Here is a 24,835-nt window from a genome sequence, read left to right as displayed (position 1 = left end):
CCCAGCTCTCTCAGCTTTTCATTATATGGGAGATGCTCCAGTCCCCTCACCATCTCAATGGCTCTATGCTGGACTCTCTCCAGTAGTTCCTTGTCCTTCTTGAACTGAGGAGCCCAGAACTGGACACAGTATTCCAGATGTGGCCTCACAAGGGCAGAGTGGAGGGGGTGGATAAGCTACTTAACCTACTGGCCACACTCTTGGCAATGCACCCAAGGATGCTGTTGACCTTCTTGGCCACAAAAGCACATTGCTGGTCAACGGTCAGCTCCTATCTACCAGGACTGCCAGGTTCTTTTCCTCTGAGCTGCTCTCCAGCAGGTCAGCTCCCATCCTGTATCGATACATGGGGTTGTTCTTCCCCAGATGCAGCACCCTACACTTTGCCCTTGTTGAATTTTATTAAGTTTCTCCCTGCCCAACCTTCCAGCCTGTCCAGGTCATGCTGAACGGCAGGCACAGCCTCCCGGTGTGTCAGTCACTCCTCCCAGTCTTGTACCATCAGCAAGTTTGTGCTGTGAAGCCTTCACAGCAAACGTCAGGGTAATAGAAGTTCCCCACCAGAACAAGGGCCTGTCATTGAGAGACTACTTTCAGCTGTCTGTATAAGGCCTCATCAGCTTCCTCATCCTGAACAGGTGGCCTGTAATAGACAGACACAACAGTATCTCCCATATTAGCCTGCCCTTTAATTCTTACCCACAAGCTCTCAACACGCTCTTCATCTCTCCCTGGGCAGAGCTCAATACATTCTAGTTGCTTTTCCACATAAAGAGCAACTCCACCGCCATGCCTGGTTGGCCTGTCTTTCCTAAAAAGGACATAGCCATCCATGACAGCATTTCAGTTATGTGAGCTATCCCACAATGTCTCTGTAACTGCAATCAGATCATAACCCTTCGACTGCACCCAGACCTCTAATTCCTCCTGTTTATTCCCCATGCTGTGTGCATTGGTGTACAGGCATTTCTGAGACGGAGCTGAGCATGCAGCTTTCACCCAAGAATGGTGGAAGACCTTCTGATGATCATCATGGCAGGCAGCTGAGGAACCTCTGTTCTTCCTCTGACTGGTTAAGCTTATTCCCCAGCTGGGTATAACTGATTTCACCTCTAACATTGAGCCACCTCTAGGCTCATCTCCAGTCAGCCTGGTTTTATCCCCTTCCCTCTTCAAACCTGGTTTAAAGCCTTCTCAATGGGCCTGGCCAATTCACATGTGAGAATCCTTTTCCCCTTTGAGAAAGTTGAACTCCATCTGTCACCAGAAGGTCCCATTGCCATGTGCAAAAAAAAATAAAAATCAAAAGTTATGCCATATACAACATCAAATTTATATACTTTATGATCAGGAAATGATCCCTAACTTCTGACTTCACCACAGGGGTAGAACATAAAAGATGAAAATAACATAATAGAGAACAAGAAGAGAGTATATTAATTTTTGAGATGTGAACTGTTGAAAAGTCAAAACACATTTTAATTTTTATAGAATAACAAGAAGAAAAAAGTTTTGTGAAGAAGCAGTTATGTATTTGATCTATTCTAGCAATTCCAGGCCAAGAATTTACTTAGTAGTTTCAGCATTAGTAAAAATACTGGCTCTTTGTTAACTCACTAACCTTATGTAGGGTACAGGATCATTCTGAACCATAGTAAGCAGCCATTGTAGTTCTTCATAGCTCCTATCAACTGCAAAGAAAAAGAAAACAAAATGCCTATAAATACACATAAACTGGAAGGATTTTGATCAAGACAATCACAAGTTCCTGAATTAGCACACAAAGACCTTGAATTACTGCAACTAAAGAGGAATTTCATTCAAAGTGCAAATTCAGAGTAAACGGTGGTTTATTTTACACTGAAGTAGAAACACACATGAAACTCCCACATGCCTCAATTGTTCAATAACCACCAACTTGGCTATTAGCAGGGAACTCAGTCACTCGTGCGCGTTGGCTGGGATGATCACAGAGTAAATGATCATCTTGATATTGTGTGCTTCCTGAAACAAACACATTCAAATATCCTTTCAACAATCAGAAGCATAATCTTTTCTATAGAGAATATGCAATTCTCATACACAGGAATCTGCGAAAGGTTATAACCTATAAATAGGGGATAGAAAGAGGAAGAGTACAGGGCTTAAACAAAACTGCAAGCATATTCCTCTCAGTAGCCTTCCCTAGTTTTTTAAATCAGTACACGGTAATTAAGATGTATTTTGAAACTTATCAGCATATGCTTCTAGAAAATTGCTGCCTTTCACTGTTAGAAACAAAAATCAGCTTGTTAAGTTTAAAATTTGAAATTCATTACAAAATTCCTTTGATTTTCAGAGTAGCATTGCAAAACAAGAAAAAAAACACAGGGTATCATCATCATCCATTACATAAAAATGAGATAATTTTTATGTAATCTTTTTCTCAGGTGCATAATTGTGTGATTTTACAGCAGTATTTCTTCTCATTTCCTAAAAATAAATGAAGTGCTTGCTTAGGCTTTGCTTTACTTCAGAATTTGGGGTGTATTAGTCATTCTTGTACAGACAACTCCAAAAACATTTCTGTTGCTTTCCATTTTGTGGTCCTAGCAATGTATTTCTTTCTTTCCCAAACCTCCCGTATTTGCAGTTCTAAATACCTTAGTTCAACTTTCCTTTCTGATCTCAGTTTTCAGTCAAGAATTTTTAAATATAACTTTTTTAGATCAATCAATTCTAATATCTATTATTCCCTTGTCATTGCTTTTAAAGGAAGTGCCAAATTATTTAAATTATATTATGACAACCAGCACTTCAATTCTATAAGAAGTTGTTCAAACACTCTGGACAACAAGAACATAAGATCTCTTCCTGGGCTGGGAGGAGGCAGCCAAGTAACTAAAAAATACATTATATTGCCCTAAAGATGGCTGAATAGTCTTTTGCAGGCCACCTGCAAGTCAGCCCTGCTCTTCCTACAGTTCAACCAAAACAGAACTGATTACACTGGTGAGGCACTGAACTGGGCTGATAAGCCCTGTTTAGAGGCAGAACGTATTAGGTCAAGTGCTGCATCATTTAGACCATGGCTACACAGTTCTGGATGATGCCAGAGCAGATTTTTTTGGCTTTTTCTGTTTGCTGCCTTGCTTGGGATAGAAGGCAGGCAGAACGCTGCAGACAAAAGTTGTTTTGTACAGAAGAAACATAACATTGTATAACCATGCAGCAAAGACTCACAACATGGCAAACATATTAAGTCACTATCATAAGCAAGCTGCAACTATTATGACTGCTAATAAAAGAGATTTTAAAATGGTTTTTAATGAGAAAATGAGAAGTCTAGGAGATGTGTACTATCAGCTGAGAGCATTGGATAACAACCAAGAAACTTCATACTTCTATGGTTAAAAGTCTTTTTTGCCTCTTAAACATATTTGTGCTTGAAATAAAGTCAGTCTTCCCTGCTATTTGCTTTATAGTGTAAACTAGGCATGTTAGATTTCCAAAACTTTGCTACTAATGCACTGAACCTGCTTTTCAAATTTACATAGCAACTACAAATCATTTTGAGGAGCAATGGCAAACTAAACCTCTCCTTGGGTAGAACAAATCTCATTAGTCAGAGGAATCACAGAATCATACAACAGCCCACTTTATAAGGGACTTCAAAAGATCATCTGGTCCAACCTTTCATAGGAAAGGGAGCCTAAATGAGATTATCCAGCACTGTGTCCAATTGCATCTTGAAAACCTCCAGCAATGAGGACTCCACCACATCCCTGGGGAGGTTGCTCCATTGAATGATGGCTCTTAGTGCAAAAAATTCTGTCTCGCATCAAGATGAAACTTCTCCTGGTACAACTTGTACCTGTTGCCCCTTATCCTCTCCATGTAGCTCCTTGTGAAGAGAACCTCTGCCCTCTTTGTAGCTGCCCTTTAAGTATGGAAGTATTGCACTAAGGTCCTCCCAAGCCTGCTCTTTCTCCAGGGAGAAAAGACCTAAAAAAGACCTAACTCCTTCCATCTTCAGACACTGCTCCCAAGCCACAGATCCTGGCCTGTATTGGGCTCTTTGGTTACACTGTCCCAGGGGCAGGATCTTGCCCTTGTCCTTGTTAAACTCCATTCAGTCCTTGCTTGCTCGCTCTTCCAGCCTATCCACGTCTCTCTGTAAGATGGCTCTCCCTTCTGACACGTCCGCCTCACCACCCAGTTTAGTGTCAAAAGCAAACCTGGTGAGGCTGCTTTCAATGCTGTTCTCCAGATCATTTATGAATAATTTCCCTGGGAGACCCCACCTGTGACAAGCTGCCAGCCTGAGTAAAAACCAGTGATCTCCATCCTCTGAGCGTAGCCCACGACTAATTTCCTACTCATCTCAAAGAGCACCCATCCTGTCTGCATCTTGCCAGTTTGTCTAGGAGAAGGCTGTGGGGAAAAGATGTGTAGATTTTCATACTTCCGGTAGACATAAAAACAAGTGATTGCTTTCTGAAGTAAAAATCCTCTTGAGATTTTTTTTCGAATTACAAGAGATGGTATATCAGTTCTCAATTACAGCAGAGCATTTTCGAGACCCTAAGTTGCAACATGCATGAGATTAGATAATAATGGATGTTTATTTAGAATAGTTTGTTGTTACCTCTTAGAACTACACAACTGCTTTGTTGTATACATATAACTACCAATAGTCATATAACTATCAGAAGCTAACTTTAAAACGTTAATAAACTTTGTTCACTTCAAGCCAGTTTAGATCAACTGTCCAAGTCCTTATATGCTGCCTCAAGCATTTTACAGAGTTACTGTGTCTCAAAAAAACCCTTACTATTAACAGCAAAGAAAACAACTTATTGAGTTCCATGGAGAAATTATTTCTTTTAAAGTAACTTTAAAAAGGCCATGCTATTCCTACCTTGAGACTTGACAGAAAAACATGGAAGTTCCACACTGCCCCAGAAAATACAGACTTTCCTTTTTATAGAAATTACAAAATCTGTCAGCTTCCTTTACAAGAACTATTAAAACGCCAGCTTTGGCACAAGCAACAGGCATTTGATAGCTGCTGGTTTACATCCAGTATGAACTGGAAACCAGGTAACTGGGAACAAGAAGAATCAGGCCTCTTGGCAATGGACTGCCAACCATTTCTCTTTCCAAAGCCAGGCTTAGAGCTCTCCGAGGCAAATGCTGCTAAATTCTACATGGGTAGCTGAAGAAGTCAGTTAGCACACTGAGCTTCTGGATTTATCCCTCCACCAAAAACTTACTCATCTTATAGCAGGAGCAGAAGCTCGTATGTTCAGCACTGGAAGGCTGTATTTGAGAAATTATACTGATGACCAGTTAGAGGGTTGCCTGTGTTGTGAGTTGTAGTGACTTTATAGCAGACAGCTATTTGCATCTGCTACCTCTGCATCAGAGAAAAAGTCCCTGGCAAGGAGCAAGGCAGTTAGGTACAGTAATATTCTAATCCATCATTTCCAGATCTCACAGTGAGCTCAATCAGAAATTATGTTCAGCTCAATCACTGATTTCTTCAAGTAATCTTTCTACTACTTTTCACCATTCAAGCTTTATCTTCCTGCAGAGTACTTTGAACAACTTACCCTATCTTGCTTATACAGCAACTCATTTGATCAGCTGTTTTCAAGAGGTACTATATTACTTTGCAGTGCAAACACCATTCATAAAAGGTCAAGAATTGAATAAAAAAACCTCATTATTTCTATCAGCTTGTATTTCCACAGGGTGGGATGAATCAGTGAGATTACTCTAAAGGAAGCAGGCTGATGAATAAGTTTTCCATTCTCCAGCAAATCTTTCCACTAACACTCTATGAAGGGAGGAAGAAAGAGAGCAGCCCAATCAAGAGATGCACAGCACCAGCAGAGTCACCAAATGGTACATGTGCAGCAGGTTATGGATCTAGAATGCCTGGATCCACAAGACTGAGGACTGAGCTTCAGAGTGATGCTCAGCACACAGCCTCCCTTGACCAGTTTTTCTGTATGACAGCCTGATTTCTGTCTGTAAGCGTATGTCTGAATACCACCAGATGTGTTTACTCAAATACTTCAATTGCTTTAAAACCTCTCATTGCCCACCTAGCTTGCAAATTCTTTGAACAGAATGACAGCAGTAAGATCAAAGTAATAAAGTCTTTATTAAAAAAAAAATTATTCATGCAAAAGGCAAACAAAACTCTCTGTTACCCTGAAAATGAGAACATGAAATTTGAGGCAGAATAATTAGACGTCTAGAATCACCCATCTGCTCACAGAGGAAGAACTGAAGGATTTGGCCACTTTGATAGGGATAACCCTTCAAACACAAGAACTGCCACTTTTTAACAGAGGGAGACTAATACAAAGAAATGAACAGGCCAATGTAGTACTAAATTCATTTTATAAAATGTAAACCATTAAAGCTATAATTTCCAATGTCTCTAGAAAAATCTGTCAGAATTGAATTTCAACTTCAAATGGCATTAAAGAAAGCTATGCAGTATTTTTTTCAAGGACCTGCAACAGTCAACTAAGAAAAAGACAGTATTAAAAAACTGAAACATCTCACAAACATAAGCTATGCATAAGGAATGGCAAAACAGAATCAACCAATAATCATTACAATAATCTAAGTTTCAAAAATTTACAACCATAAGATGCATGCAAAAAGCAAAATAAAGACATTAGGAAGAAGATAAAGTAAACCCAATAACTTTAACTGCTATTATGTCTGAACTCAACTGTATCAAAGTAACTGAAAATGAAGTGTTAAAAAGAAATTACCAAACGCCCTTATCACTACTCATTATTTCAAAACTTAGGTATCTGATTCAATTTGCATGACACTGACAAACAATGCTCACCATATCTCCATAAAACTTGCATTCCCTAGGACAAAACATTAATAGAAATCTCAGCTTCTTATTGACACATCTGACATCACACAAGCTCTTCTGGTGGACACTATTTCAACCTAACATTAATGAGGGAAGTATTAAATTTTTCTACTGTATCACAAGTGTTACCATGTGTCGAAACACTTGGAAAAAAAGTACCTTTTGTGTAATCAACAACAGCCTCCAATGCTGCTATTCGGACATCTACAAAGTGCCCGTATTCTGCATATGACTTGAAGAGAGCAGGATCACTTGGGACATGACCATTCTTCTGAAGCACTCGAATGGCTTTCAAACAGCTAAACGTGAAAGAGGAAATTTACATTAGGTTTGTGGAATGCCAGCCAAGAAGAACAGAATTACTTTCTTCAAAATCAAGTACTGCAATTTTTCTAGAATTACATTATTCAAATTAACATGTTACAATTACTGTCACAGCATTAACACATAGCTCTCATTAACTCTGAATTAGGCAGAAACACAAACAAAATTCCCCACCATGTCGAATTTGTTGTTTGGTTTCAGTAGAACTATACTAATTTACAGAGAAAACACAGCTCAGATTACGTTGTGTACTCTGCAGACACTGTTACGACGCTACCTTTTGCAAAGCTTTCATATATGCTCTTCTTAAAGAGGCACAAGCATGATCATCTCATGCCTGCTATTAAAAGTTTACACTGACAGAAATTAATGTCAAAAAATAAAGCAATCAAGACAAACTCACAGTATCATCTTCTGGAAACTGGAAGGACTTTGACACTTAAGATTAAGACACAAGCTAAAATCTCAAATACTAACTACAGAAAGGTACATAAAAACCAAAAAAGTAGCATTTATGTGTCTGCTGTCTTCATGTGTACAACAACTATTAAACCACACCTGACTGTAATGGTATGCCTGTAACTGGGAAGAAGCTTCTCCATATTTAGGAAACGAGTAATTTCTTCAAGAATAAGTCGAACATCAGGATTTAAGTTGTCCAATGTTCGAACTTCATTGTTCACACTGACTGCAGGAGTTACAGAGTTGGCTAGGGCATCAATCAGCTCAGCACGATAGTAGTTGTCTGAAAACTAAATAAAGACAGCAATTAGACAAGCCAATATAACAGTATATATTCTTCAAAAGCTAAGAAATGTCAAAGCGCTGTTAGAGAACAAGATCTTAAAACAAAACCATGTGAGAAACTGCATGAGAAAGTAAAACAATTTGTTCTGAAAATGGATTTGAGATTAACTAAGCAACCAGACATATAATCAATCACAAATCTTTGCTCTATAACAAGAGCATATTAATATTAACACTTTTTAAAAATAAAAATGAAAAAAACAGACACTGAATATTTTCCAGATATGGAAAATAAAAGCCATTATTTTGAAATGTGAGCACCTAAAACTACCTGTTTGTATCTATATTCAGTACCAAGGTTGTCAAGGTTAATGGGTGCTTAGCAGCTCATAAAAATCAGTTTATCTAGATAGCACTTCACAAGCTTCTGAGGTGAACTAATGGGGTCACTGTTGCTTAGTGAGGAAAATCTTGCTTTTTTTATTCACTCCTTTCACCTGGGCTCACAGTTTCACCCCTTCTATTGTGTTGGCTGCTGCATTTGTTGGTCTGGTTAATTTAGTAAGCAGCAAAAGTTATAATAATAGAACTTAAAAAACAGAAAAAAGTACGGGATTTGAATATCTGTTAATCTGAAAAACCCCAGTATCTGCCAGATCTGACAGAAGACGTCAAATACTTGCATAGAAGGGACAAGTGGAAAAAGTGAGGTGGGATCTCTCCTTTGGTAGTGGGGAGATGTTAGCACAACTCACCCCATTCTGGGACTACTGGTGCTTGCAATTCTGTGTCTAACTCTCTACCTCTCCACTCTATCATCCTCTAAAATCAGTAATCTTGCAACAAATGTCTTGTTACAGTATGTGCTTCTACACACAAGAAAGTAAGGTTTAAGAGACTTCAGATATGTTCTACTTAACTTTGGGTACTCAACTGGGAAGATTATGCTAGGCTACTAGCAGTTGTAGACTTCCTTCATAGCTAGGGAGATGGGATTTGGTATAATCTCGGGACCTTAAAGGTCATCTAACCATCCTTCAGAGGTGGTCTGTGTGGAAAGGAACTTTAGATGACAACACTTTCAACTCAGATGCTTCAATTTAGTGATGGAACAATATTAACCTGGCTTCGAGCTCCTATTTAACCAGATGAAGACATTGCAGTTCTGTGAGCTAGAGCTGACATTCAGAACTCAGAATCCCAGAGTCCTGTATACAGTTAAAAAAAGAGATTATTTCCTTTCTCTTTCAAATATTCTTTGCAAGGTCAAAAAAACCCCCAACAAACCAGTGCTTAACTTTGCATGCTACATGTCAGCCTCATGCACATTTTCTCAAAACACATGGCTCTTTTGAATGAAAATGAGTAAAGCAAGAGAAGTATGTGCACAAATGAAGACAGGCAGGTCCCTCATAAGTCAACAAGCACAAAGAGCTTTGAAACATCCAAGAAATGCTGCCACGGATTTGACAGCTACAGAACATTCTGTAACATTTACCGTTTAATTTAGTGTACCACTTTTTCATCAACTCTCCTAGCCAGATATTTACATTACTGGTACAAAACATCGTGCAGCATATTAACAAAGACTTTTTTCAACACAGAAAGTGAGAGATTATAATAAACACATTCTTTACCTTATTCTTCCGGTTATCATTATACTTGATCAAATCCAAAATAAACATTAAAACTTCCTTTGGACAGAGGTTGTGAATATCTCTCAGAAGGGCCATGGCAACAGGCATAGTCTGCGCAATAGAATTAATGCTAACATCATTCTTACATTAGTGAAATGATAGTTACATGCTGAAACGAGCAACATCCTAAAAATGAGCAATTAACATTTTTACAATAGGAAATCTCCGAAAAGTTGTATTGAAATGCTTTATGAAAGTCATACCACATGCTATATAATTTTCAGATCAAATAAACTATGTAACTATTGCTCAATAATTAGCCATAGTGCAGACAATTGAAAAAACTGTCTATCCAAGAAAAGACTCTCAAGGCAAGGCACCACCAAAGAGATAACAAATGAAAAATAATGAAACTCAGAAAATTATGATAGAACTAACTCTAACTCTGAGATAGATACTGAATTTGGGTGTTTTCAAGTAAGCATGATGTCTAAGCTTCCATTACCATCGAGGCATAAAGATTCGATACAATCAGTGAAGCCTAAAGACAAGCCAGACAAGTAATAGCCTGATTAAGTATTTATTTCAGAATAAGATATGCAGCTCTCTAGGCCCCACTCACATAGATTTAGGAGTCTTACTTTAGATCTATAAACCTGGGACATGGGATTAAAAGGGAGAAAAGTGTAAGATTTAGTGGGAAAGAATGAACACTAATGAAAACAGCAGAAAAATACAAAAGAAACTCCAAGAAAGAGACGTGGGGGGAAGAATTAAGCAGTTTTGGACAAAGTAAGAAAACAAGTGTTGAGTTTTCTCCATAATAAGTAATATGAAATCTGGGAAATAAGAACTCAATCACCCAATAATTCTAAGTGAATCTTCAGAGAAAACCATTATAATTCATTTTGTTATCCAGTATACAACTAACAACTATAGGTCCCTGTGAAAACCCCTGCATTAACATTAAAATAAGCGGCAACAATGCATGATGCTGACAATTAATAGAACAGAGAGGGCATAAAGAATTATGCAGTCCCTTGAACGAAAAAGCCCACCAATTTAAGATAAGATTTACAAGATTTTATTTGCCGTATAATATCATTGCCATTAATGAAAAAAGACAGCTGCTGAATTCACCTAAAACATAAAATGAGTGGGTTTGTTACTGTGCAATAAATTATATGTAAGAATGAGCTCACAAATACTTACAAATAATTGCTACATGTACTACATTCTGAGAAAACTGCTTATTTAACTTCAGCTACTCAGAAAAAAAATGCCTAAATTTTGTTAACTGATTTTTTTACTAAGACAGAACAAACAGATGCCATACTAGAAAGAAATAGTTATTTTGGATTTTTATTAAAAAAGCAGGACTCTGTTACTCATGCTCCTGTAGTTGTCAACTGTTGGAATGTTTTTGTATTTTGACATTTCTATTAAAATATTTAGTTAAAAAAATAATTTTACCTTTTGCAGAAAGTAGCTTTGAAAATTCATGAAGTTGTTGGTCTTCACAATGTTTGGACAAGTCTTACAACAAAACATTCGGGTAAAGAGTGACTTCATGGCTGGTGGTCCTGTCCATGTACTTACCATGGAATTTGCAATCTGCATAATTAGGAAGGGAAACTGTATTAACATCACCACTGCAAGTTTAGTTTGGCAGTAGAAAAATATACATTTCCCATAATCAAAAAGAATAACTGTTCCCATAATCAAAAAGGATAACTTCCAGGAACATACTGTCCTTCAAATAGATACATCAATCTATTATCTTATATTAGCCAAGCTTTCACCGCCATCCCCAACTACCTTCTCTACATTAAAAGTAAATTTTCATAAAATTGTTCCACTTGGAAGATATCTGCAACTGATTATCTTTCCATGATAAACTTCTGTTCTTAATTATTTTCTCTTCTATATTTTAGATGAAAATTCTGTGTTTATTAAGCCAAGTTTTCTGACTCTACAGAAGCCAGTGATGGAAGAACCTTTTGCAATACCAACTTCCCAAATTTACCCTGCCAGTAACCTCAGCCTAGACTTTAAGCAGTCCTCAGACACGCTAAGACTAAAAGACCACCCCTAAAGTGAAGGCAAGTCAGCTTCTTCTAACTTTAATAGCAATTCACAAAGAGACTCTGCACTGAGACAAATTTATTGCTACAGTCTGCTTTGGTGTAAGGCAGTCAGCTTCCACAGAGACAAAACTGCCTGTGTGCCTTCCCACCATCCTGGGATTCGTATGTTTGCTGCACAGAGCAATGAAAGCCCACAGACAAGAACACCTACACCTGATGATGGATTAAGATGTTACTGTCATGCACAGCTATGAAACTCCTCAATGTTTGGGGGGTAGGGAGGCAGAAATTTGTGTTATTGTTGCTTTTTTAAACCTTATAGCACATCACTGACACTGCAATGGATCTGAACGGGAAAATCAGCTTGCATACTCCCAGGAATTCATTTTGTGACAGTGATTTCTCCTTTCTCTGTAGGGTTATTTGTCATGAACTACTCAGCAAAGTGTGTGCATGTGCACACACACACATCTACTAAACTCTTTGAGGATTTAATATATTTCCTGGATACTTTACCCATGAGAGACTGAAGTGCTGTTTTGCAATGAAGTATACAGTACACTGAGAAAATATAGTAAAATCAGTTTTAGAATTGCATTATCATCTATCATTTCTCTGTATCAACACAAATACACCAGGAACATTACACAATAGTAACTACAATCCAGTTAGAAGCAAATCAACAAAAAACAAGCCTCCCCCTAATAAACATAAGAGACATGGCTTTTTTTTTCCTCCAATAAAGAATACAAATCCTGAAAGCTGTGAAAATTAAACTGAGTTAATGACAACAGGAAGCGATTCTTACTAACACCCTGATGTTGGAACTAGCAATAGAATATATTACACTTTCCTCCTAGGTAACTTACATAAACATATCTACAACTCTGTCCTGCAACGCTCCTTCACCATGATTCAATGTCACAGCCACACTTTTTGCTTAGCTTTATAATCTTTTTTTCTGTAAGTAAACAACCTTATCTGTAGACCCAAGTTTTTCCACACAGTTACAACTCGGTAAAACTGGTTATGATTATCTGCAGCCCAATTGCCTAAGAATTCAAAGTAAAGACAGAAAAAAAAAAAATTGCATTTAAATATTGTAACAACTGCTCTTTTAATATTAACCTATGGAATATACACGTTTAAGTGTTCCACGTGAATTCATTATGAAACGTGTATATTTTAGGTCAGCTGCCAGCAGTACCAATACCTGCACATACACTGGCAGTATTACATCAGTGTTTCATAATATTAAAATACTTTGACACAAGCATTTATTGGATTTTGATTTTCCAAATATGGCCAAGGGATTTATTTCTATACAGGTACTGAATTATTCCGAACAGGTACACAGCAGAAAACAAGCTACATGTCAATAATGTGAACTTTACAAATAGTAAGTATGCCATAATGGCCATAAAAGTACATCAACAGCACGTCTTCTTAGAAATTTTTATTCTTCTGTGTTTCCACCTAGTTGTTTTATAGGGTTCTCTAATTTTCATTCTTAATGCTAATTTTGTTTCACAGGAATTATTTGGCTTTTTAATATTAAATTGTAGATCAACATGATGTTGATCTGAAACAATACAGAGCAGTAATCTGAATTCACATTAGACATTACAGACAAATTTCAGAACTTGAGAGTTCTCAGCAGACAGGCCAAGGAACTTCTCAGTAAAATAAAAAACATACATTTGGGCTTTGAAAGAAACTAAACAAAAGTCTTTTATTTCTGCCACTTAAAAAAACCACAAGGGATTTCATTATGTCTGACATCTCAATTTTGACAATTATGAAAGCCTTCTGCAGTCTCCATTTACAGACTAAAATAATACAGCTTTCCTTTCAAATCAGTCATCTTAAAAATACTTGGCAAACACTTTTAAGAGGCTAAATATCAAGCCAGTTTAAGAGCTCTGATGTGTTTTGACTCATTTTCAAACGTTTACAACATCCAGTGGATTTCTTCCCTTGCTCCCATCCACAGAACCTCACCTTTGCAAGGCAGAAGCAGGCCAGCATTCGCACGCGGTAGAAACACTGCTCTTGCTCTAGAATATCAGTCAGTGCAAGCCGTGATGCTGGGGTAGGGAACTTCTCCAATGCCAGAATGGCTTCTTCTTGTGCAACCACATCTCTCTCGTATCGAAGCTGATACTGCCACATGAAATCAGATTGCTCAAATTCTACCTTCCGCAGCACTGACATATCAGGGTCTATTCTTATCCAGAGCAAAGGGGAATCGGCACTAAGACAGACATGAAAAACATTAATAGCTTACAACATTTCAAGACTATAGAAATTCAGAAGATGTTCTAAGTACTTCAAAAATAATTCACAAGAAGTTAGAGTCAAAGAACCAAAAAAGAATCTAAATTAGAGGGGACTTTTGAAAGTGACCTGGTCTGATCTCCTGCTTCTGTAGCCTTCCAGGGTAATCTGTCCAAAACTCTAATATATCAAAGTGAATACAGTGTTCTTAAACTACAGATCTGAGTTGGTAGTAAACTACTGTATAATCTCAATAGATTTAATTCTACTTCCTCAGACACTAACTTTCAACTTTACATCTTCTACAGTTTAAGACTACCACAAAAACCCCAATCCAACAAAAAAAATCCGGTGGTAAACACCCAGCTTTTATAACTGTTTTTTATCAATAGATGTGAAAGTGCTTTACAAACATACACACGCTATGATGTTGAAAGCTGACAAGGGTAAACATGAAAATGTACAGAACAGCCAATCCAAATGACAAGAAAAGTAAAAGTATCAAAGACAGGATTAAAGTTTTAGTCCTACAGATAAAATTACTCAACTGTATTCCACCCAAAGAAGCATTTTATACTTTAGTATTCAGACAGCATCATGACTACAGAAGTCATTTATGGGAGCAACAAGCACAGTATTATATAATAAAGTCTCTGAACTCTGTTTTCCACATAAAATTGATAACAGCAAAATACAGACATGGAATTAGGAGAGAGTTCAGAATGCTGAAAAGAACATCATTATAAATATTATATGTATTTCTATATACATGTGTAGAATATCTAGAATTACTGTCAAGATAGTAACTAGGGGAGAAAGCACAGTGAAGAGTGCATACATAGGATTTAGAAGAACAGAAAAGCAAGCATGAATTTGCCTCCAAAGAGCTATCTGTTCCAACTGAAAGTAATGCCAGTATGAAGCACTTGTTTTCAATCTAAAAGGATTATTTTGGAATTAACCACAGACTTCAGGAACTTGTCTGTCAGTGCTAATTAAATGGTCTTCATCGAGGTCCAACAAAAGTTGCTCTTACTTTGTTTCAAGCAAATTCTTGTTTACATTTTACCTATAAAGTCAGCTGAAAGGTATCATGAGAAATGTGTAAGAAATAATAAGGTAATTTATTATTATATTATTATATGCTAGTCATATAACTATCACAACATTACTATCAAATCCTTCAAAACAACATGCATTAGACAAGGGGAACATGGCTCTGTCTCACACTGGGGAACTGCAACAAGCTAGCTTACTCCATAGCAGAAAGGTCCATGTCCACCTCTTCTCCATTCATCAGTGGAATCTTTTTCTTTTTATTTCTATTTAAGAAAAGAAAATAGAAAAAAACACAGGCATTTAAAAAAAATCATATTAGCAAAACCTGTTTATAAATGGAGCTTGAGCCTGCAGAATTACTGCCTGTGTATTTCACCACACCAGAAAATAACATGCTCCCCTGCAAAAAATATTGACAAAGTTGAGCTATGCATTAGTTTTGTTCAAATAATAATCACCAATAGTTTACATTGGTTTAAACTTGACTGCCACCATTTTTACAATTACACATAAGCATACTAAAAATATTTGCAATTTGTATTTTAATTCTTACCTTCTGCTTTTAGAATGGCAAGGTATATCATGTTTAAGACTGTTTTCTTCAATCTGCAATGTATGGTTGAATGATCCATCAAGCTCTTGCACTGTCACTTTAAGAGGACCCTTCAAGTTCACAAGATTTTGTTATTAACATTAGAATTACACTTACTAATGTAGACATCATACTTCCCCATGTAGGCAAAAATATGGAAAATGGACCTTACCACGTATTTCTGAGTCCCAGGAGAGGTGTAGTCTTGTTTTATTTCCAATTCCAATACATTCCGTTTTCTATTAAATGCAAAGCTACCATAAAATTTTACCACTCCACTCTGATCACTAATAAGCAGTATAGGAATTTTAGTGCACAATGTAGTAGTTACAAATAAACATAATTCTCAATGTTTTCACTCTTTACACTTGCTTCATGCTTCCTTATTTCTAGAATTTCCTATCCCAAGAAAATGAGGAAATGAAAACACTTATGTTTGTTCATGAACCTTTAAAGATTGTTTAATTTTTTCTTTAAACTGTTCTTTAATGTATAACCATGTACCTTACAGAAAAAACTGACACACAATGAAAATTATCTATTAAGAAAAAAAGTCATTGTGAAAAACTATACTGGACTCCACCACATCCAATTTCCTTTGCATGCTCTACGAGAAAGCAATTGAGTAAGACTTCAGTAATTCCAACATGATTTGTTTTACTATATATTTTAGTTAAATAAAACTCAGGGGGAAATATAGATATTAGTTTCTGTTTTCTACTCACACTACATTTAACTTAATTATTTTATTGCAGTTTTTCAAACTGGGTCATTCTGAACATTAACGCGCGTGTGTGTATATATACATGAATGCTCAGAGTGTATGTGTGTATTGATTTATATATAAATGTTCACGTATATATGTCTATATATATGTATATCTATATTTAAGTTCACATTTACATGAAGACATACAATATGACTAATAAAAAGCAATGATCTCTCTCTGCATTTTTATGCCAGGCAATTTCTTTAAGTCAACTGTTCCTGTGAATAACTTCATCGTTGATTATTTGTATGACAACCATTGCTACGCTTTATTTATAGCAAAACTAAAACACTAGATTGAAGTATCTTAGTCTAGTGCATGCTTCCAACAAGTCTTTGAAGATATTAGACAAAAGCAAGGAAGAAAAACCTGTTCTTTCATGCCCTGACATTTAAGGGAGGAGTTGTCAGATTCAAAGAGGCTTCTTATCATGCACGCACACATCATGCAACTTTTCTCCCAAAATACGGTTAGTTGGCTGAATACCTCAGAGTGGGTCTGTTCACACTGGCTGCCTTCATAAAGGTCTCTGACTTTGTCATCAGGTACAGCTTCAGGCATTTTTAGTAGTTTCTTCAGGACAAGATTTAAACGCAGCATCAACACAACACTCGATAGCACCAGATAACACTAGGTAACGGTAACAAGATATCCTCCCAAAAAATGCAAAGACCTGCTAGGGTCTTCCAAAGCGAAAAATCTACTGCCACGGGTGCAACCGTGTTTGAAGCATGGTAGGTAGGTTGCAACTGCAGGATTAAACACAAGTTACAGTTAACATGATCAGCCTTGGGGCCAAAGAGGCTGAAAAATCCCCAAATCTGAGAGTTACAATTCTTCCTTGCTTACAGAACACAGACGTAGTTAAGATTCACTCAGCACATACAGGACCCCTATTTTCCTCAATGCTTGGCACAGTTAAGTATGGAAATTAGAGTAATCTGTACTTATAATTTATGAATAGATTTGATGCAGATAAAACACTAACTTCTCATATTACTCTATAAATATTAATTATACGGTGTTTTTAGTTAGCTAGTGAGATGCATGAACATTATTAAGTCAGCTCAAATAAATAATGTCTACATATAAATACCTACTTTTGTTTTCTGTTAGAAGAGTAAGGTATGGTTTTGTTGCAGTCATGTATGATTTTAGCCTGCAGTCATGTTAATTAAAACTACCAATTAAACCTGCTAAATGGAGCAAATTCAAATTTACTCTTACATCAATCCAAAATAAGAAATCCTATTTCTTCACTAATATCACTGAAGTGTGAAGAATCAACACAGAGAGGTGTATTTTACCTGAGATTGTAACATTAACACAAACTACCAAGCTATTAAAAGTTAGTGTATTTTAAACTATCAATCTGTGCTTTAGGTTACTTATTTCTTGGTGATTTACTGGAAATCACATCTTCAAATGCACCAGACTATAGCATTTTCCATGTCAGACTTCAGCATATTTCTATGGGCAGTGTCCTCTGGAATCCCTTTAGTATAATTTGGCCTTAAATTTCAGCAGAGTTCTTGTGTTTCCTTTAAAGTAAAAATTAAAATCATGAATTCCCTTCTAATAAAGAACACCCAAAGAAGCTAGCATACTCTAAATGACTACAAGAGGAGTGTGATACTGTGGCTCACATCTATTTCTAATTCAAAGAATAATGCACTTAACTGTTTTAAGCAAAGATATTTCATACCTTTCTTCACATTCCTTTAATAGTGCCAATTAAAAAACAAATTCTTTCTCCAGATTAACAATCCAGTCCAAGAATAAAAAGGATACACCCACTGCTTTATTAAAGGTTGGATGTCTTTGCCAGAGACATTTGAGATAGATTTCAAAAACCCAGATGTGGAAACCAACATCTGACTCCACATGTGTGACTGGAACTTCTGAGATGAAGCAGTGCTGGCCAGACTCAACAACTTGTTGAAAACCTAAAATTACAAAAAATTATTACCTTCAGTAAATATTTGATATATAAAATAAGGTCTTCTGTTTAGCTGCAGCTGAAATGCAACTAAAGGTCAATAAACTGAGTCACTGATAACTGGCCTCAAAAAGAGCTTTTCAAAATAAAGACATTTCAGAAAAATATTTGCTTGTCTGTATCAGAAATTGTGATTTTCAGACACAAATACATTTTTACTTAAGGCAAACCACTCATGACACTGAGAAAAGCTCTGAAGCTCCAGCTTCTTAACATGAGAAATGTTTAATGGTAACAAAATTAAACAAAAAATTTCTTTGCTAATCACTGCTACAGGTACAACTTGGAAACACTTTTTGGCATCCATTTTCCAGTTCTAAGCACCTCTATACTTCAACACCATGTGATTTTTGAGGTAAATCACTGCAAGCATGTGTGACCTTTATTTACCAAATTGTAATACAGAAAGCAAGAGGTGCGTTTTTAATCAATTCTTTGTACATAAGCATTTCCAAAGAACTTCCTCAATGTTACATATACATACACAAAATCCATTAAATGACCATCAGCTTTCAAAAACTGTCAACAGTAAAACTGACTAGATCTGCTTTTTAGAAATAAAAGTCAGTAAGTTCTCTGCTTTGCTATTCCTTTATAAAAACTGCAATAAATAATTAACATTTATGTAAGAAAAGCTTTAAAAAAGGTGCATTTGCTGTATTTTCAATCTGACAACTGCTTATAATAGCCCTAGCATATGCACATACATGTTATCCTTAAAAAAACCAAACCACCACCACCACACCACCACCACAAAAGCCCCAAAATCTGAAGCTGACAGGAAAAGGTTCCTCAGTTTCTAACTCGGTGTTTGTTTATAAGACCCTATCTTTTTTAAGGCATGTCACAATACATATTTAGTAAAGAAGAAAAACTACAACTTTGCAGAAGTTTAAGCATTGCAGAATCAAATGACAATCTTCTATTCAACTGCTGCTTCTAATTTAAATACCTACGCTCCCTCTAGCACTGAAAGTTTTACACAGTAGAGAGAGCAGAAGCTGGATTCTTGTTATTTTCATTACTTATAATTTGAGTAGCTCAGCTCACAGCAACACCACTTAGGGTCTGTTTAAAAGGTCCTCAGTGTTAACAGCCAATCACAGTAACCCAAAGCAACGAAACACCTTAACACTAAAGAGAATATGCAATATTAAAAGTATTACAAGTTACATATAAGAGTAATAGCTAACCTTATCCTAACGCAAATAGCCTACATTTTATGTTTGTTCTATCCTGCCAAAAGTGAAAACACAAATGGAATCCTATGATAACATGCTTTATTCTTTCTTAAATGCCATTTAATGAACAGAAAAGCAACTAAAGAGAAAAAGTTATTATAAATAAAGTTATTATATTCCACACAATCATTTAAATACCTACCTGTAACATGAACTCCATGCTAATCCTGTTCTCAATCAGTCTCATAACAAGATGGGCTTTACACTGGAACATAGTGTAATATTCCCAGGACAGGGTATGAGGGTGCTTGATAGAAAAATGTAAATGTGATGCAGGGCTGGAAAACAAATTAAAAATAAAACAGCAGCTCTCTATTTTGCATTTTATGGAATGAAAATTAAATGCACCTTAGCAACCAAGATTATAGCTGCACCAACAGTTACTTAGGATCTCTTCTACTTAAAACATGCTTAAACTGACCACACACTTGTACAGAAATGTGACATGGGTGTCTGTGCCTGGCACAGAGCAAGGACTGTATAGAGGATGACAGATAACATCTGTGTATTACTGTAAGGACAGGAGTAGCAGTAGCAACCAGAGCAAAGAATCTGCGACTTTAGTCTGGAAATTACTCATGAATTGACATTCCCCCCTGCTCCACTTCCATTTAAAAGTGATTGTACACTGTGAATATTTTACATGTAAATAAATAATTTTTGCAATCAAAGAAAGTAAGAGTTTTAAAATTCACAGCAGACTTTCATGTGATGAGCCAAAAGAATTGCTTGGTTTATATTTCAGTTAGCAACTTTATGCTTTCAATACTTTGGCAAACTGATGTCTTCTAAATCAGGCAATGTGCCAAGGAAGACCAGGCAGAGCGTCATGTAACAGCTGCCACACTGTTTCCATAATTTGAACTATCTGTGGTGCTTGTTCACACACACCTTTCATATCTATAAGCAAAATATTTTAAAAGGTTTAATTTCATTTCATATCAGAAGCAAACAAATAGTGAAACTCTGAAACTTTTGAAAACAGAACTGATTTCTGGATAGTGTTAGTGGCTGTACAGCAATAAAACACTGAAAGACTTAATTTTGATGAGCTTTAAAATTAACTTTCAGAACACTGAAATTACATTTCAGAACACAAACATTCTGAATTACAGCCCAGTTTCAAAGTAGAAAAGTAGCTGTAATACTATAATTCTCAAGAAAAATTAGACCTTTTTGCCCCCTTTCAATTAGTTGAGAAGTAGAGCTAATAAGAAGTCTGACTATTTTACTGACGAACCAAGTTTGTGGCAACTGTATTTTGTTGTGCTATGTTCTTTCTTTTAGTTCTTTCCACAGGACACTTGAGTTTTCCATGAATGAATAACAAACATCTTAAGAAACTGGACCCGCATCATGTCAGGTCAACTTCTTAAGAAGTGGGAATGCAGACTTGTTTTATGGTGGTTTGTGGAGAATCACAAATTGGCCGTTGCAACTTAGAAAATGCCAGAAGCAAAAAGCCGTTCTACCAGAACAAGGATGAGCATTTAGCTCCGTATCTACAGCTCTTAAGATTTCAGGAGAAGGCAAGAACTAAGGTAGCAGCAACATCTTAATATTTTTTTCCATCCTTCTATTTACTGGGGGACTCCATTGACTTCCCTCATAAATGTCTGTGTGAACATTTTAAAAAGATACACAAAGACAAGTATTTCTAAATTCAGGCAAGTACTACCCTTCTTAGGTATACTGAGTATATGAATAAGGAGGTACTTAGATTTACTACTTGCTGTTTCTAGTTGATAGGCAATTGTTAAAGTCTTCCATATCAAAATGGTTCTGTTATTTTGGATACTTTTCCATTCTGGGGTAGGGAAGGTTTAGCAACCACGAAAGAACTGAAATGGAAGGAGGAAACTGAGACTGTGGCTCAGACATTATATAATAATTTGGTCTCACTATAAAACTATTTATCCAGCTTCAATTATACAGTTGATTGACTTTGGTAAAATTCTTTTCTCGAAAATTACAACCAAGCCAGGACCCACATTCTTGGCCTTCGTAAATATACCAAGTGTTGATTGATTTTGGTACCAGTTACATTATTTTACTGCAAATCAAAACCGAGACAAGTTTGCATTTGACAGTTACATTTTGTAGTTCATTCGACATTAATATATTTCTTCCGATTAGAAGTATAATGATTGAAGAAAAATATAAAAGTTTTATTGGCACCAAATGAGAATTAAAATCAGCAATATGGACCTAGAATGTTAAACCTGTCAATAAGCCTCTTCCATTTGAAATGTATCTATATAAATTTTTGAGGTTTTTAATTTTTACAACAGGGTGGTACCAGTACAATCAAAGACTGAAGAGAACCAAAATCTGAGCGAGGAGAACACAGAATGAAAGTGTAACACACAAAGCTTTGCTTTGAAGCTTTCCTCCATACAGCAGTTAACCTGCAGTCTCCTTTCTTTCATTGTCCCAAGCTCTGGAATTTTTTCTTTTAAAATAAGTGCTCTGGAGAACAGTGCTTGTGTCTCACCAGACATAAACAGGAAGAATATTAGACCTGTACTTTGCACAGAAATTAATTCACGTGTCTGAAAGGAGCTTCCGCCCCCAGTAATTTCTTTCCATATTCTAATTCTAATTTAGTTGAAAAATGAGATTATTAATTAACCTATCTTTTTCTTCATACTATTATTAATTGAGACTGCTGCAATGCAAATATGTTTGGCAGGGAATCATATCATAACCAGAACAAAGAAATGCAAAAAATATATTGGAGAGAAATGTTCTAGACGTCACTATGGAAATACCTCCCTAAATACAAATCATTTCCCAGAGTCAGGAACATATACTTAATCTACATACAAGGGAATTTTGCAATCTACAAGAAACAGCAAGCTGTAATTTATATTTAAGTGACGTTATGACTATTATTAACAAGCTGTAATACAATGGAGTAGTGAAATAGCTGTAGAAACAGTGTCTAACAGTGATGCATTACATAGAGGAAACATGGAATTCAGAACATTAGAACAGGATTTTGTCAATTATTTGTGTCCAATTCTAGAATAAAGACAAGAAAACTAATAAAATCAGCAGCTACAAAGACTTTTATTTTAGTGAATTTCCTTTTTAAAAACATGTGCCCTTTTTCTCTAGTTTCATCTGATCCTATTAATCTGAATTTATTTTGTCTGTATAGGGGAATACGTTGCCAAATTGTAATGCTGCCAATTAAAAAGCCTGTCAAGATCTAATTCAGGACCTCAAATTTTCCTTACAAAAAGACATCATCACCAACTCCAGGCCCTAAAGTGACTGCTGCTAGCTGTACCTTGCTTTTCAGAAGTATATGTAACAAAAACATCTAGGTACTTGGGCTGCTTCACTACTTGAAAGAACAGGATAGGGAATTAAAACAAAATCCATCGTGAGCAGACAAGCAAAACTGAGTAATGGTTTCGCATGCACACACATACACATGCTGCAACTGTCAACATCTAGAAAACATGGTAGTTGGTGATGATTCACCTGGCTGGGAAACTAGCCAGTATGTCCTATTCGATTTCAGAAAACTCTCTTATTTTTCATCTCCCAAAAAAAGAACAATATTCAAATTTTAAATGGGCTATTTGTATACTTGATTCAGTTCCAAATCCTGAGTTCTCATTTTAAATAAAATCTGGATTTGCACACACTCAGAACGCAAGAAAGCCACTGCTGCACATAACTGTGGTTGTACTTTCATAACAGGGGGGTACTGCCACAATAAAGACTTTAGAAATTCACATATTTCCCACTCCACCTGCACATGCTCAGCCTCACAGTTTTGCGTATGTTGCTCATGAGTTTCCAAAGAGCAACTCTTTGTGAGATTGTGTTTATAACAAATTCATTTATCTAAAAGAAGACAAACCCAGCAAAAGGTTGTCATTGAAACCTGGATCAAATTCTTGATTTGGCTCCTTGTAATACTTTTCTACCTCCAGTGGTTAGCACTACTCCGTGGGTAGTACAGGAGTATCACAAAAGAGATAATGAAAAATTCCTAAGCTAGCAATATACTGAAGCTACAGTTACTGGGAAAATACAAACCCAGCCAGTTCAACAGTACTTCACAGACAACCATCTAATGCTTCTTTTTTAAAAAAATTGATAAGAAATCTCAGTATAACATTGGCAAGGTGGAGAGAAAACTGAGCAACTGAGAGTGGAAAGAGAAAAAGCAAAGAAAACTGATAATAGCATAAAAAGCCTAAAGACTACTAACCACTCCAGAAATAGCTCAGGTCAAAATTCTGGCTCCATATTCTCTCTCTTTCTCTTACCAAGAAGTAGTTTCATAACAGCATTAAAAACATTCATTATATTTAATCCCCTTCAAGATTTAAAGTGAAAGAAAAATAAAACAACAGTGATACAATATACTGAAAATGTACTTTATGAGACTGGTAATATGTGTCTTGGGCAGCTGAAGTTCTTCAGCCTTTGGCCTTGTGCTACGCAACACACCCAAAGCATATATAAATGGCCCCATAAAAACATACTCTGTAATGACCTGCGGCTTAAATAAACATACTTGTCTTTCTCTTTTCCTCCTCCGAATATTGGATGCAGTAAGACTCCACCAGTCTTCAGTTCATATGCCACTATTTGATCTAACTCCTAAAAAGTACAACAAATGTAAGCAAGTATAATTTTGAAAAACAGAAAAGTTATTTAAAGATAGGAAAGCTCTTCATATCAGTGTTCAAGCCATACTTCCTATTACACTTGTTTACAAACACAAAATGCATTTTAAAATCAGCAACATTCCTGAGAATGACAAAAAATAATAAACCAGTAGAAATTAGCAGTTAATACCTGTTCTGGACTCTGGGTCAACCCACAACAATATTTAACTACAATGTATCTAAAGCGTATTATTGTTCAATAAACAAAGTTGTCGCTGACCAAAAAGAAACAAAGGTGATCACCATTTCCTTGCAGTGGAAAGTAATACTGGGAATACCTACTCAGCAGGCTGCAGCATACAGATGCTCACCTAAACCCACGTCCAAGACAGACAGAAGCTGGCTCTGAGCTGGAACAGTTTAAATTTGTGTGGTGCTGTGCTCGTGTTAACAAGCACACTTCAAAGCAGGACATTTGCACGGGTTTACTACCACCCAACAGTCAACATGGCTTTTGGATCACATTGGGTCAGCTTCCGCATAGGGAGAGTGAATTGACGTCTGTCTGGCAACCCAACAT

The 24,835-nt window shown here is 36.4% G+C and overlaps 1 protein-coding gene across 1 annotated transcript in view; it reads right to left on the bottom strand.

Moving 5' to 3' along the window:
- Positions 1–576: 576 nt before the first annotated feature.
- The window catches only part of TAF2 (TAF2 RNA polymerase II, TATA box binding protein (TBP)-associated factor, 150kDa), a 39,869-nt gene continuing 15,610 nt past the window's right edge, over positions 577–24,835 (bottom strand). The window contains exons 10-22 of the mRNA XM_010183030.1: positions 24,162–24,247; positions 19,764–19,899; positions 18,173–18,327; positions 15,785–15,899; positions 15,574–15,683; positions 15,218–15,283; positions 13,686–13,938; positions 11,071–11,211; positions 9,598–9,708; positions 7,772–7,965; positions 7,049–7,188; positions 1,622–1,691; positions 577–811 (exon numbers count right to left, since the gene is read on the bottom strand). Coding sequence (XP_010181332.1) covers positions 577–811; positions 1,622–1,691; positions 7,049–7,188; positions 7,772–7,965; positions 9,598–9,708; positions 11,071–11,211; positions 13,686–13,938; positions 15,218–15,283; positions 15,574–15,683; positions 15,785–15,899; positions 18,173–18,327; positions 19,764–19,899; positions 24,162–24,247 — 1,812 coding nt within the window. The remainder of the gene's footprint in view (positions 812–1,621; positions 1,692–7,048; positions 7,189–7,771; positions 7,966–9,597; positions 9,709–11,070; positions 11,212–13,685; positions 13,939–15,217; positions 15,284–15,573; positions 15,684–15,784; positions 15,900–18,172; positions 18,328–19,763; positions 19,900–24,161; positions 24,248–24,835) is intronic.

This window comes from Mesitornis unicolor, unplaced genomic scaffold, assembly GCF_000695765.1.
Source record: "Mesitornis unicolor isolate BGI_N332 unplaced genomic scaffold, ASM69576v1 scaffold43074, whole genome shotgun sequence".
Lineage (NCBI taxonomy): Eukaryota > Metazoa > Chordata > Aves > Mesitornithiformes > Mesitornithidae > Mesitornis > Mesitornis unicolor.
This window is presented reverse-complemented; position numbering and strand designations above follow the sequence as displayed.